Below are 12444 nucleotides of genomic sequence, written 5' to 3'. Positions count from 1 at the left end.
ACAACGAAGAAGAAAACGACAACATCCACCAGGATACGTTTTCTGCCCGCCCCTCCAAAACAAAATCTATATCGAAAAATACATTTGGATTTAATGACTAACGTTCTCATTTCAATCGGCTTCATAATATAGCTGGATTAATGTCTCAAAATATAAATAGAATCGTCGCGTCTGACTGAAAGCCTGTGTTAGTCTTAATTTGAAAAGCGGACACAGTTGACAGCTAGCTTGCCGCGTCGTGCTAGCAAAACAAAAAACAACTTCTACATTTGGACAGTGAAGTTTTGTTCTAAATGGGCCGTTATAAGTGTGCCTACGGGTGTGAAAGCTCCGAGGACACTGACGAGAAGTATTTCAAGTGAGTTCGTTATCTGATCCTTTCTGATTTCACCTCAAATCCACTCTTAGTTAGCTGTGACAACTGTGTCGGGTAGGTTCCCACTGTGCAACGAGCGACGGCTGAAGAAATGGCTGGCCAATATGAAGTGGAAGGACTGGACACCTTCTCGCTTTTCTGTGCTATGTAGCAAACACTTTGAGGAGCAACACCTGGACCGAAGTGGCAAGTGTGTCCAGCTTCGGGAAGATGCCGTGCCCACCATATTCCTGCCTCAAGATGAAGCGAGCAAAACCAAGGTTTGTTGAGTAAAGATTGCATTTACAACAGGCATCAATTATATGAGAATGTCCACAACTATGCCTCCACTGTACAATGCATATGACCACACTTTTAAAAAGGTCACGAAGCTCCATGAAATACTAAAATACCAGATTGTATTTGTCGACAAGTATGTCTGCTAAAACTGGTCGGATTGTCCTTAACGGTTGACTAAAGTCATGTTTTCCAAATGAATATTGCGACTCCTCTCGTAGAAAGCCAGTATCCCAAGAGGAAGAAGAAAAAAGGTAAACTTGACTGTTACTTAAGCAAATGTGGCGTCAATCAGGCTTGGATTCAACATTGTTCCTTGTCTCCACTGTGGCAGCAAGTGAGCACCAGAGCCCGGCAGACGAGTTGTGCCGCAGCCTCGACGACCACGAGCCATGACGTGCCGGACGAAGAAGAGTTAATGGATGCCGACGTGGATGCGGAGGAGGTGCAGGAGGAGGTGCAGGAAGAAACGGCGGTCAGGTGGAGGATCATCGTGGACCCGAACCTCATCAAGATCACGTCCTTGCCGCATTTCTTTCATGGAGATTACTGCGCCAAGCAGGTCACCCCACATGATGATGATATCACCATCACCATGCCCAAACGCTTTTTTGACAGTGATGATTTGTAGATCCAATGTGACTACTCCCACTTCTATGACTTAAGTTTGATCCATTTTTATTTTGTTCTCAACAGGACGTTCAGTGGGCATCTGACACAAATGTGATGAGGACCTCCACCAAGGTTTGTTTACGTTCCTTCAATTGACAAAAAGATTGTTTTTCACCTTATACATTGTCACTTTTCCCAGGGCATTTAATCTCGATTCGTAATCAAGCTAAGTAATTGATTCGGTGAGAGTTAAGTGTTTTAATGACCTGCATTCCATTCAAACTAATGCATTGATGTCTCTGCAATAGACAGATGCTCTAAATCCTCCAAAGATGATCGAGGTGAGTCTATTTAATTGATTAGTATATAATATCATCTTTAAACTGACTGTGATTGGGTGGTGTCAGGTGACTGCGGCGTGGCAGTGGCTGGGCTTGGACGTACGAGGTCCTCTCCCTACGACGCTCAGCGGCAACAGGTACTTGGTGACGCTGAGCGACTACTACTCCAAGTGGGTGGAGGCTGCGGCCGTGCCGTCCGATCTGCCCACGCACGTCGCCAAGCACGTCGCAGACGCCCTGGGCCACTTTGGCTTACCCGTGCGGATCCTCTCCAGGCTCCCCTGTGAAGTCATTGGCCAGGTGAGTGATGTAAAGGTGTGACATCTTGACAGTGAAGCGGAGTAATGACATCCTGCGTGACGTCAGATCAATCAAGAAGTCGCCAGCCAGCTGAAAAACGACGTGGCGCTCGTGGTACAGCATCCGCAAACCGGCGCTGTTGATCTCAACACACAGCATATGATTGACAGGTTTGTTATCAGTGAACACAACATTAGGTACACGACTTTGAGGGATTGTGATATCGTACCAGTATCAAGTGGTCGTTTCTGAAGGGGAAGTGTTTGATGCATTTTGTTTCTTACTTCTGAAGGACGTTTATTTGAAGCGAAACACTATTTTACAGATTGGTTGGGGGGGCGGGGTGAGCCATGTTTATTTATTTGTATGGTGTTGGCTCCCAGCATGGTGAGCGACCTGGTGGATGAGCATGCAGCCGACTGGGACGTCTTCCTTCCAGCCAAAGTGTTTGCTCTATGCTTCCAAGAACATTCTCTCACCAAAGAGAGGCCCTTTGCATTGCTCTGCTGCTGTGATTCACAACTCGTCCACTCTCCACTAGAACTTCCTGTAAGTTTTAATATCGAAGATTTGTTTTGAAATGCTCTTAAAACGTCTTCTCTCTTGTCTCCCAGTACACAGATGCACAAATCCAAGAAAGCGCTTTCCTGGTGCAAAATGGAGCATCAAACATTGCACACGTTTGACTTATTTGTTAATTAGTTGATGAAGTTACTGTTGTTAAAAAATAAAAAACTGAATTTCGAAACAAGTCGAGTTATTCATTTTTATTTGAGGTCAAGTTGAGAATGACCCGTCTTTATTATGGATGGTAAACTGGCAAACCGCTGCCACCTACTGGCTGTAGTTAAAACTGCACGTTCGCCAAACGCTGTATGAAACCTCAGCCTCAGTGAATATGCACTAAAATGATGTTTTCAAAAAGCAGTGAGGTACAGGGCTTCTACGTTGAGACGCGCGACAAACATTTCATCGTGGAAAGAAAACGTGCACGTCTGACGTCACAGAAATGAAGCCGCATAGTTTGTCCATAAATGCGCGGGTTACGTTCATGACGTAACGGATTATGGACGAGTTCGCCTTTCTACATGGAACACTGAGTTCATATTGATGCTTTGACATCAACGGGTAGTAGTTTTGAGTACCGATTGACATCCTCAAAGGGCGCCGGGATTCCTCCGGGAGGCGTTGACAAAGACGCCCCCCCCCCGTGCCCGGGGGGGGGGGTAACTTGGAAATTCCGACGGGCGAGCTGAGAATTTGAACGCCGCATCAGCTGTCGCTGTGCAGTTGAGGCGTTTTTTTTTTTTCTCCCTTTTCTTCCCCTCACTGTGCAATCGACCGCTAGACATGGTGAGTGAATTGAAACACTTGCTGATCACGATAATAGCTTCGATGGCAAAACAACTCTTGGTCAGGCGGTGAATGTTTCTGATGTGTTTTGAAAATCACGTCAAAGATGCGAGTGTGTGTGTCACCCACCATCAAGCCAGCCGACTTCCACAAGAAGCCCGGCTTTGTTTGGCTAACCGACTGGTAGCCGCTCATTGTTGGACACTTATTAATAAGATTCAACATGGCTTTCTTGATAAATCACTCCTTAGTGAGAATGCTTGGTAAAAGCGTTTTGGCGTACAGAGCCGATTCTGCACAAGTGTCCAAATGTAATCGTTGCCTAACACAACAAACTAGCTAGCTCAAGTTGTCAGCTTAGTTAGCGCTTTCTTTTAAACAAACAGTGTTTTGTTGATAACAAGATTTGACCAGCGAGGCATTAAAAGCCACATAACGCAGAGTCGAGATGTTTGAAAAAGGATCTTGAGATTAACAGCTGCTTTAAATTTAGCTTGGTGTGTGTGTGTGTGTGTTCGAGTGGCTAAGCTATAATAGCATTTTAGCTCGTCACGATCCACTTACTAACGCCGGTAGTCCATCAAAAGACATATTTAGATTTTTTTTATCCAAGCGCTTTTTATTGTTGATACAATTACGCTCCACAATGCTGTATGATCGAATAGCTGCCGCTGGTGAAGTTGTCCCTATCGAGTTGCCGAGTACACGGCGTTAGCTTCGTGCTAAGCTAATTAGCCTTAACTTTGATATTGTCTAACTTTAATGGCGTGATTTTACTATCTAAAGTTCTTTTTCGCATTTTATTTACATTAAGATATGTACTAAGTATTTGTATATTATGTGTCACCTATAAGAGCAAACATTTCTACGAAATCCGACACTGTTTATTGTAACGCAGAATAATGTATTTTGTATTTGTACTTTCAATGTTTTAAAAGAAATGTTCTGAGATTGAAAATCAATGTTTTATACATGTCATACTTTTCGATAGTATTTCATTTTTAAAATCGTTGTAAATAATGAAAGGATATCCATTTACCAAATGAAAACTAGAATTCAAACTATTACTGGAGCGGTAAGGTTTGCCGTGAAATACTGCTACCTGCTGGCTTCGTATAGGTTTTGCAAGTCCGCATTTATTTGTGTGGGATCTTGTTTTTCCATTGGAAGCTCCATTTCGTGCGATGGATATACAAGAAAGCCAAAGAAAATGCATCACGAACGAGGGTCGATATCTTGTCTCGTGTCCGCCAGGATGTGTTCCTAATGATCCGGCGTCACAAGACGACCATCTTCACCGACGCCAAAGAGTCCACCTCGGTGTACGAGCTGAAGCGTATTGTGGAAGGCATCCTCAAGCGGCCACCAGAGGACCAAAGGCTCTACAAGGTAAACTGACCAAGATAGAAAGACAACTTTCATTTCTAGGATATTTGGTGGAGAAACACAAGCTGTTCACAGCTAGGTGACACTTAATTCTACTTTGTCCAGGATGACACGGAGCTGGACGACACTCAGACGCTCGGAAACTGCGGCTTCACCAACCAGACGGCGCGGCCTCAGTCCCCCGGCACCGTGGGCTTAGCCTTCCGGCTCGGCGGTAAAAACGTTGTCGTCGATATTTGTGTGCGTGCGTGCGTGCGTGTGTGGTGGTCTTAAGTTCCCCCCCCCACACACACACACACACACTTGTCTTCCCTACAGATGATTCATTTGAGCAGCTGAGGATGGAGCCCTTCTCCACCCCTCCTGAGCTCCCGGACGTCATGAAGCCGCAGGACTCGGGCAGCACAGCCAATGAGCAAGCCGTTCAGTGAGGGAGGGGGGCACGCAGGAAATCCACGGGTGGGGGTGAGGGCGGGGAGAATTTGGGGAAGTGGATGGACGACAAGATCTTCAACTGGACAGAAGCAAAAAGACGGCTTGTTGTTTTTATTGTATGAGCGAGCGAGCGAGCAGTGCGTTTGTGTGCATGCTAGAAAACGTTGTTACAGCCCCGACTGGTCGCTGTTAACACTGCTCAACACCAAGCAAGCAAGCAAGCAAGCAAGCATTGTACCTCCTATTTAATGATTCTTTCTGTTGGAGCTGTCGTTAAGCTGCCTTACTTCACTGTGAGCGTGTGCTTTGTTTATTTTATTGTTTTGGTTACTTTAGTGGCTTCAATGACAGCGTCGAGCAGGAGAGACCTTTTTACGCTTTGGTTTGTATTGATTCAACTATTAGGGATTCACCCCTTTCTTTGGCACACATTTTTATCCCATTTAATCAGCAGGCTGGAGATATTTAGACTAAAGAAATGTACGCTCGTTGTCCCCGTTTGAGCCCCATTGTTTACCCCACAATCTTAACAGGTCAATTTTTTTGTTGTTGTTTTTTTTTTGCTTGTATACTATTTATACATTCATGCAGATTTTTTCCCTCGAGTTAAAACAAAGAAATAAACACTTGAAAAGTAAATGTGCAACTATATGGTGGATGCATGTTGGAATTTGATCTACTTTGGGCCACTGTCTAAAGTTAAAATTGAAATGTCCCTGAATACACTACAGCCCACTGTTTACTGCAATAGTACTCGCAATTCCCCCACTTTGTGCTGTCCCCGAACGCCGCATCGGTTAGCATTTAGCCACGTGGCTAACGCTACGGCGCAGCAGTGAGTGAGTGAGTGAGTGAGTGAGTGAGTGAGTGAGTGAGTGAGTGAGTGAGTGAGTGAGTGAGTGAGTGAGTGAGTGAGTGTTTCTTTTGAAAGCAATCTCAATGTAGGATCGAGCAAAGACAGCTTTCCGGCCGGTCCAACATTTTCTGAACAAATGGACACCGACGGCTGTGTCCTAGCCGCGTGCCGCTCTGTCCTGGACCTGCTGGAGCGGGACTGGCAGCCTCTATCCACCGCCGAGCTCGACCAGCGGCTAGACCAGGCCGTGGAGGACATGCTGGAGGCGGACCTGATCCACAAAGTCAAGCAAACGAGTGAACCTCCGCCAAGGAATGACGCCGCCGCCGCCGCATCCTCCGGTACCGGGGAGGAAGTGTCAGAAGAGGGGCGGGGGGACGACGAGGCAGTCGAGGTGAGCGAGCGAGCGCCTTATCAGACAGCATATCATAGCAAAGTGCCATGCAATCTTGTCTTCTTCCACGATCCGTCCTCCCTCAGACTGTGACAGCCCTCCTGCGGAACGCCCAATCCCGAAGCCGTGTAGCGGGCCGTGCCCGACTGTCGCTGTCCCAGACAGTCCCGCTGTGTCTCAGCCTGCTGTCCAGCCATGTCAGCTACCGCACTCTGTCCAGCCTGTACCGTTTGGAGAAAGGCAACATCCACCGCATCTTTTTCTTCTTCTGCCAGTGTATCAACACGCTGCAGCATGACCATATCCGTTGGCCCCTAGGTCAGATAGTGGAAAGCAACCTTGCCGTCTCAAATACAAATCCGGCCCATGGTGACTTGGATGTTTTTGTCCCCCACAGGTGACGAGGTCGAGGCTGTTCTCTTCCCTTTCTCTGAAGAGCGGGCAGCAGAAGGCCGGCGCCTCCCTCGGGTGCTGGGAGTGTTGGGGCACGCTCGTATCCCCATCCGCATGCCGTCGCGTAAAGACAGCGGTGAGCCGGAAGCCTCTAAGAGGCCCAAGAAGACGGAAGAGCGGCCCTCCTCTTGGCTCCATCTTGAATTGGCGTGCGACCGCACAGGACGCTTCATCCACTGCCGCATCGGGAACAGCCGGGACTCGGACCGAGGCGGCGCGCTCGCCTCTCGACTCCAGCGGGAATCTCACCTGATGCCTCCGGATTCGGTGCTGGTGGCCCGCGCCGGATATCCGCTCTCGGCTCGCGTTTTGACGCCCTACCCGGGACGAGGCGGGACGAGGGAGCGGCGCTTCAACGCCGCGCTGGAGCCACACTTTCATATTCTGGACAGGGCCGTGGCGGACCTGACGGGACGATTCCGAAGACTCCGGCGGCTGGACGTGGGAAATTACAAGCAAGCGAGAGCCGTGGCATTGAGCGCCTGCGTCCTCCACAACGTGCTGATGGGCGTCGGTCACGTGCCTCAAGGAGAACTCCAAGAGGTGGGAGACTTTAGTCAAGATGGAGAAGGCGAGGAGGATGAGGCGGGTGTACGCCTGCGGGATGGTGTCGCCCAAATGTTGCTTTCTGGCAATTTGTGAGCGCTTCTGGGAGAAACGTTTTATTTGCCATCACACAAATATTTGTCTGCCTGTATGGCAAATTTCCCTTCATGTCCGAAAGGTTCCTACGTGGAGGCTGGACATCCATCCATCCATCCATCCATCCATCTCTAGTTTGTGTTGATTATTGGATTGTATTTGTAAGATGATTTTGCAAGCACGAATAGGGGAGATCCCGTTTTTTTTGGCTGATGTGTTTCAGTTCACCTCAGCGAGCAAAAAGACAGGATGTTGTTTGCTGCTCAAAGAGGTGTTGTGGGTGGATGCATTTGTTAGTGCGGCTTGCGAGCTCCCTCCGCTGAACATGTCTGCCGCGTGCTTGTCTCTCCTCTCCGTCCTGTGCTTGTTCTGCACAACTCAAACAGGTAAGACTCGCACCTGAGATGAGAATGGAACCTCGTGATTACAAATGTCATTCTTTTGTGTGTGTCTCAGTGGAGGGCAACGGCGTGATGTGGAGGCCCGTTGGCGGATCTGCGTCCATCCAATGCAAGCTTTCTGAACCGCTCCCGATAACGCTCGTGACTTTGTTTAAAGGCCGGGAGAAGGATTTTCCCGTTGTCAGTAAGACGGCCCAACACACCACCATCGCTCAGAATTTCCGCGGTAGGCTCCGGGCAGAGGGAGACTTGTTAAATGTAGACGTGCTCATCTGGAACCTGACCTCAGAAGACACCGGCTTGTACCGGTGTGTCCACGAGTGGTTTGACGACGCATTGTCAGAACATAAAGTCTTTGACCCGCACGTCCCAGCCGCGCTGGTCGTTAGAGGTGAGCGTCACGACGATCGGGCCCGGCCGGCCGCCTAAATACATTGATTTCCAATGTGCATACGTATGGATAATAGATGAGCAGCAGTGTGACAGTGGAAACCGAAATCTACTTGTGGGGCTGGTTGTGGTCTCGGCTGCTGTGCTATTTGGAGTCTTCGTCGCCTTCCTCCTATGGAGCGGACCCAAGGTGCGTGCGTGCGTGCGTGCGGCAAATATTTTGCTGCCACGAGTAGTTTCAACACAAATGTTTGTTGTTTTCGGAGACACAAACTCACTAGACTGTCGTAAAATGTGCCTATGGAGGATTCATGCTTCCATTAATTGTGTCGCTCACTTTAGCCGAGTTCCAAATATTGCTCCCATTTCAGATCAAAAAGTGGCGCACTAACTACAGGCCACGGCACACCAATGATGTCTACGAGGACATGCGTGGAACACTGCGAGATGAAAGACGCCTTGTTTGAAAAAAACAAAGAAGTCAATGGCAAAACTTGCTTGTGCATTTCATTAGGTACGGGAAAAAAAAAAAAAAAGACTCCATTTATGACTGATACTGCACTGTACCTCACTCAGGAACATTCCAAATGTTGAATAATGACTCAGTGAACTTAATGCAAGACCTGCTCTTGTGATTTATCACCCTGTAATCTTTGTGGGCATCTTTCTGCATTCAAACCTTAAAAAAGAAGGAAATCAAATGTTGATTTTTTTTTGTGTGAGGGTTACTCTATTGATTAACTCCAATCCCAAACATTTGTCATTTTCTCTGAAATAAAACAATATTCTGTATTGGCTGCTAAAAGGGTCATTTATACACACGCTTACAGGACATTTGATCAGGGCTTCAAAGTTGAAATGCGCAATTGCGATCCAATTTAGCAGGGGGGGTGTAAACTTTTAAGGGCAATTGACCATTAAAAGTGAAGTATTCCCTAATATTTGGGGAGCAAAAGAGTGTTCACATCATTCTTTGAAGAAATGATTCCTTGCCAATCAAAAGGGAGCATTATTTTTCTAACGTGGCCATTTGACTTGAAAGTACATAACGGCTTGTGTGGACGCATTAGGCGATGAGTCAGTCCCGCAAAATGTTGCAGACATCTGCTACGGGGTGCAAAATCAGCCCAGTTACGTACGTATGTCTGCTGAATGTTGAGCGAAGACCGCCGAAAACGACAGTCATCTGTGCACCGTGCGGACAGAATCAGGTGGCCGCTTTGGAGTCAACTTTGAAATGTCACCAAAGCGACCTCTCGTCGCGTTTGCAGCACTTTTTGTGGCTACAAGCTGTGAACTTTCTGCACGGGCCGTAGGCAAGTGTTGAAGCTGGTGGCTTAAGTGTTACAAGAACAACAACGTCTTGAGTTGAGCAAGCGGAAACCAAGACCCCCGCGCGCTCCCCCGCTCGCTCGCTCGCTCGCTCTTCACAGCCAAGGGGCCAAAAAACATAAATACCACAAACGCGCATTGTGCACAGGCTAGCTGCAGCCTGCCATAACTTGTAACAGGAAACGGCAAATGACAATTTGAGGGCAAGATACGTACGTACCTTTTGTAAGAGATAATCAGCAGCCAGATGCTGGCAGTCAAATGAAGATGTGACTCAACTCATTTTGAGCTTGGATACGGTCAGAGGTGTGACAAACCTTTCCCGCCATTCATTTGATCTGTACCTGCAGTGGTGGAGCTAGACTTTCATCCTTGAAATAACTCCAGACTCTTTTGTTTTGCCCTTGAAATGGAAGTAAAGGCCCCTCAGTCAGCAGGTGGAAACAGGTGAATGTTGACACAACACACAACACACACACCCATGTCTTTTTCTTCCAACACATCTGCATGCTAATCACATCATGTTGAATGGACGGATGAACTACCAAAGGTGACGCTCCTAAACATGGAAAAGCTGAACGTTTGGGGAGCCAAACCACTCCTGCACATGCCGCATGGGCGGGCGGGCGGCCGGCTGTGCGTGCGTGCGTGCGTACGTGCGTACGTGCGTCATGACGCAGGAGCGCAGGTGTGATTGTGTCCATTACCGTCTGTCTTTTTCTTTTCCTTTCTTTTCTTCTCGCTCCCGAGAGGCTTGCAGTGGACTGGAATACGCTTGGCAACTTAACACGGTCCAGTTGAAGTCAGGAGGGAAAAAGATTGTAAAAAAAACCCCAACATTTTTTCATCTCACAGATTACTGGAGGGAACGCCTGCCACCATGAAGAAATCTTTATACACAGGTAAATGTGTGATGATGACACCGCTGCTGACGTTATGTTGTTGTTATTATTGTCTGTTTTTTTTTTTTCCACTCCCTGATTTATCCCAGATTGGTATTGAAATGTTGACCGGCTTTTACGATGGAATGTAAAGTTTAGCTTTGCAAAAGTCATCATGTCTGCTCACCAGTGCAGCCGCTAAACTTGATTTATTTAAGCCAGCTGCAGAAAGTAATAGGCATCATCTGTTTCTTTTGTTTTAGCTTCTTTCATCTCTTTTGTTGATTTGCAAACTCGAAATGGAGCACTTTGTTCAAAATGCTTTCTCTTTCGATGAAGGGCAGCTTTAGAGAAACTCTAGCACCCACTACACAAGATAAGAACAGCCACTAAGTGGGAGTGTTATTTGAGTCGAGGCGTTCACAACTCAACTGCTAAGTTGGGTCACCTGTTGTTTTGTTCCTGAGGTTCTAAAAGTTATACATACTCTTTATTTATTCAAGTGATGAATTGGGGCACAGTGTCAAGTAGTTGTTTTAAAAAAAAAAAATCTATTTCGCCCAACTACTCCCAACAATATCCGCTTTTACGGCTATTATCATTATTCGATGCTAGTGAACAATGAAACGCTCGTCCACTAGATGGCAGTAAATGCAATTAACTTGAGTATTGGACGGCTACACGTCATAAGAGTGAAAAGTTTCCAGGATTAAAAATGAAAGCTCGCAACAACAAAACGACCTTGTCAGTCACGACAAGTGCCACAAAGTCTGCACGCACGCACGCACGCACGCACGCACGCACGCACGCACATCCTGATTGAGACATCCATCTTCCGCCTCACCTTTTCATATCAGCCAGCCCTCGTCCTCCTCCTCCTCCTCCTCCTCCTCCTCCTCCCGCTCCTGCCTCATCTCGCGCCCATCCGCTGAGCCTCATTGACCTCCTCCTCCTACTCCAGCTAAGCTCCAACTCAGTCCAATGTACACAAGGTCTATCCTGTGGAATGCCGCACTCCTCGGGCTCCTCTTCCCAGAGTCTTTGTGCAATCGAGCGTTTGACACTTTTCCATTGGAGCCAAGTGCAAGTTGGCTCATGCCAACTCTTTCTCCTTCCTCCTTGTGTGTGTGTGTGTGTGTGTGTGTGTGTGTGTGTGTGTTGTGCTATGCGTGTGCAGGTGCCACATTCCTTTTTGTGCAATTGTAATCACAACGTGGCAGTCAATAGAGTAGAGCAGCAACCTGATCAGATGCTCTACCCGATTTCCCCTTTTCCACTTCTTGCAGCCTATATCTAAAATGCAATTCTTTATCTCGGGTGCAATTGCATGAATGATTCCTCAGCCCCTCCCCATGCTTTGGATCAATGAGTAACCTGTATACAGGACTTACTAACTCCACACACACACGTGCATGCACACAAACACTCCGAGTACCTATTTCCCAAACACTGGTGGTATGTGCTTTTCTGTTCCACTCCACTCCACTCCACACAAACATGAACATGCACCTCCAGGTGCACGACAAAAGCCTCCTTCCTGTCTCACGTTAGGGCTGTTTATACAACACTTGAAGTGGGAGCCCAAAGCTATTGTTATATGGGAACATGAAAGTCAAGCTATAAAAGGATGTTGCGACACACTTGCAGTATTTGCCCTGTCATCTGGCTCCACATGCCGATGGATGGATGGATGGATGGATGGATGGATGGATGGATGGATGGATGGATGGATGGATGGATGGATGGATGGATGGATGGATGGATGGATGGATGGATGGATGGATGGATGGATGGATGGATGGATGGATGGATGGATGGATGGGTGGATGGATGGGTGGATGGATGGATGGGTGGATGGGTGGATGGGTGGGTGGTTCTACGGATGGACGGACGGACGGACGGACAGCCTAACCTTCAACTTGACTCGCCCGTGGATAATAGAATGATGGAATGCATTGGACATGCGCATAGAAATGACGGTGCACGACTTGATCACTCTCCCCCTATCAAATAAGC

General features: G+C 47.5%; 4 protein-coding genes and 1 long non-coding RNA gene across 10 annotated transcripts in view; 4 read left to right on the top strand and 1 right to left on the bottom strand.

Annotated features, from left to right (window-relative positions):
• Window positions 1-7: 7 nt before the first annotated feature.
• On the top strand, window positions 8-2656 carry LOC125983757 (uncharacterized). 4 transcript variants are annotated; one of them, XM_049745303.2, is made up of 10 exons: window positions 13-358; window positions 528-636; window positions 874-906; window positions 987-1214; window positions 1349-1396; window positions 1573-1605; window positions 1672-1905; window positions 1972-2075; window positions 2289-2454; window positions 2520-2656. In XM_049745303.2, the coding sequence occupies exons 1-10, from the start codon at window positions 294-296 to the stop codon at window positions 2589-2591; spliced, it is 1092 nt and encodes a 363-aa protein (XP_049601260.1). In that variant the 5' UTR covers window positions 13-293; the 3' UTR covers window positions 2592-2656. The 4 variants fall into 4 exon arrangements, with proteins under 4 accessions (XP_049601261.1, XP_049601260.1, XP_049601259.1 ...); XM_049745301.2 differs by having other exon boundaries at window positions 18-358; window positions 435-636; XM_049745304.2 differs by lacking the exon at window positions 874-906 and having other exon boundaries at window positions 8-358.
• A 448-nt stretch (window positions 2657-3104) lies between these two features.
• Window positions 3105-5718, top strand: LOC125983762 (elongin-B). Its single transcript, XM_049745309.1, has 4 exons — window positions 3105-3258; window positions 4513-4647; window positions 4750-4858; window positions 4963-5718. Exons 1-4 carry the CDS (start codon window positions 3256-3258, stop codon window positions 5073-5075), a joined length of 360 nt encoding a protein of 119 aa, XP_049601266.1. The 5' UTR covers window positions 3105-3255; the 3' UTR covers window positions 5076-5718.
• LOC125983763 (uncharacterized) lies at window positions 4375-11550 on the bottom strand. The gene is made up of 2 exons (XR_007486799.2): window positions 11273-11550; window positions 4375-9950 (listed from the first exon to the last, which is right to left on the bottom strand). It is a non-coding gene; the product is annotated as an uncharacterized lncRNA (long non-coding RNA).
• Window positions 5874-9007, top strand: LOC137841031 (uncharacterized). Its single transcript, XM_068653344.1, has 7 exons — window positions 5874-6329; window positions 6416-6647; window positions 6727-7325; window positions 7648-7810; window positions 7881-8216; window positions 8293-8405; window positions 8587-9007. The coding sequence occupies exons 1-7, from the start codon at window positions 6072-6074 to the stop codon at window positions 8680-8682; spliced, it is 1797 nt and encodes a 598-aa protein (XP_068509445.1). The 5' UTR covers window positions 5874-6071; the 3' UTR covers window positions 8683-9007.
• Window positions 10098-12444, top strand: part of septin9a (septin 9a) — a 26899-nt gene continuing 24552 nt past the window's right edge. For 2 of the 3 annotated variants that reach the window (XM_049745288.2, XM_049745287.2), the window contains exon 1: window positions 10099-10449. Coding sequence is in view for 1 of the 3 variants with exons in the window: in XM_049745283.2 (XP_049601240.1) it covers window positions 10428-10449 (22 nt within the window). In the remaining 2 variants the exon portion in view is untranslated. Of the gene's footprint in view, window positions 10450-12444 lie in introns of all 3 variants that reach the window. The other variant, XM_049745283.2, reaches the window with a different exon arrangement.

This window comes from Syngnathus scovelli, chromosome 16 (genome assembly GCF_024217435.2).
Source record: "Syngnathus scovelli strain Florida chromosome 16, RoL_Ssco_1.2, whole genome shotgun sequence".
NCBI classification, from domain to species: domain Eukaryota; kingdom Metazoa; phylum Chordata; class Actinopteri; order Syngnathiformes; family Syngnathidae; genus Syngnathus; species Syngnathus scovelli.
The sequence above is the reverse complement of the archived record's forward strand: the minus strand, read 5'-3'. Positions and strand labels throughout refer to the sequence as shown.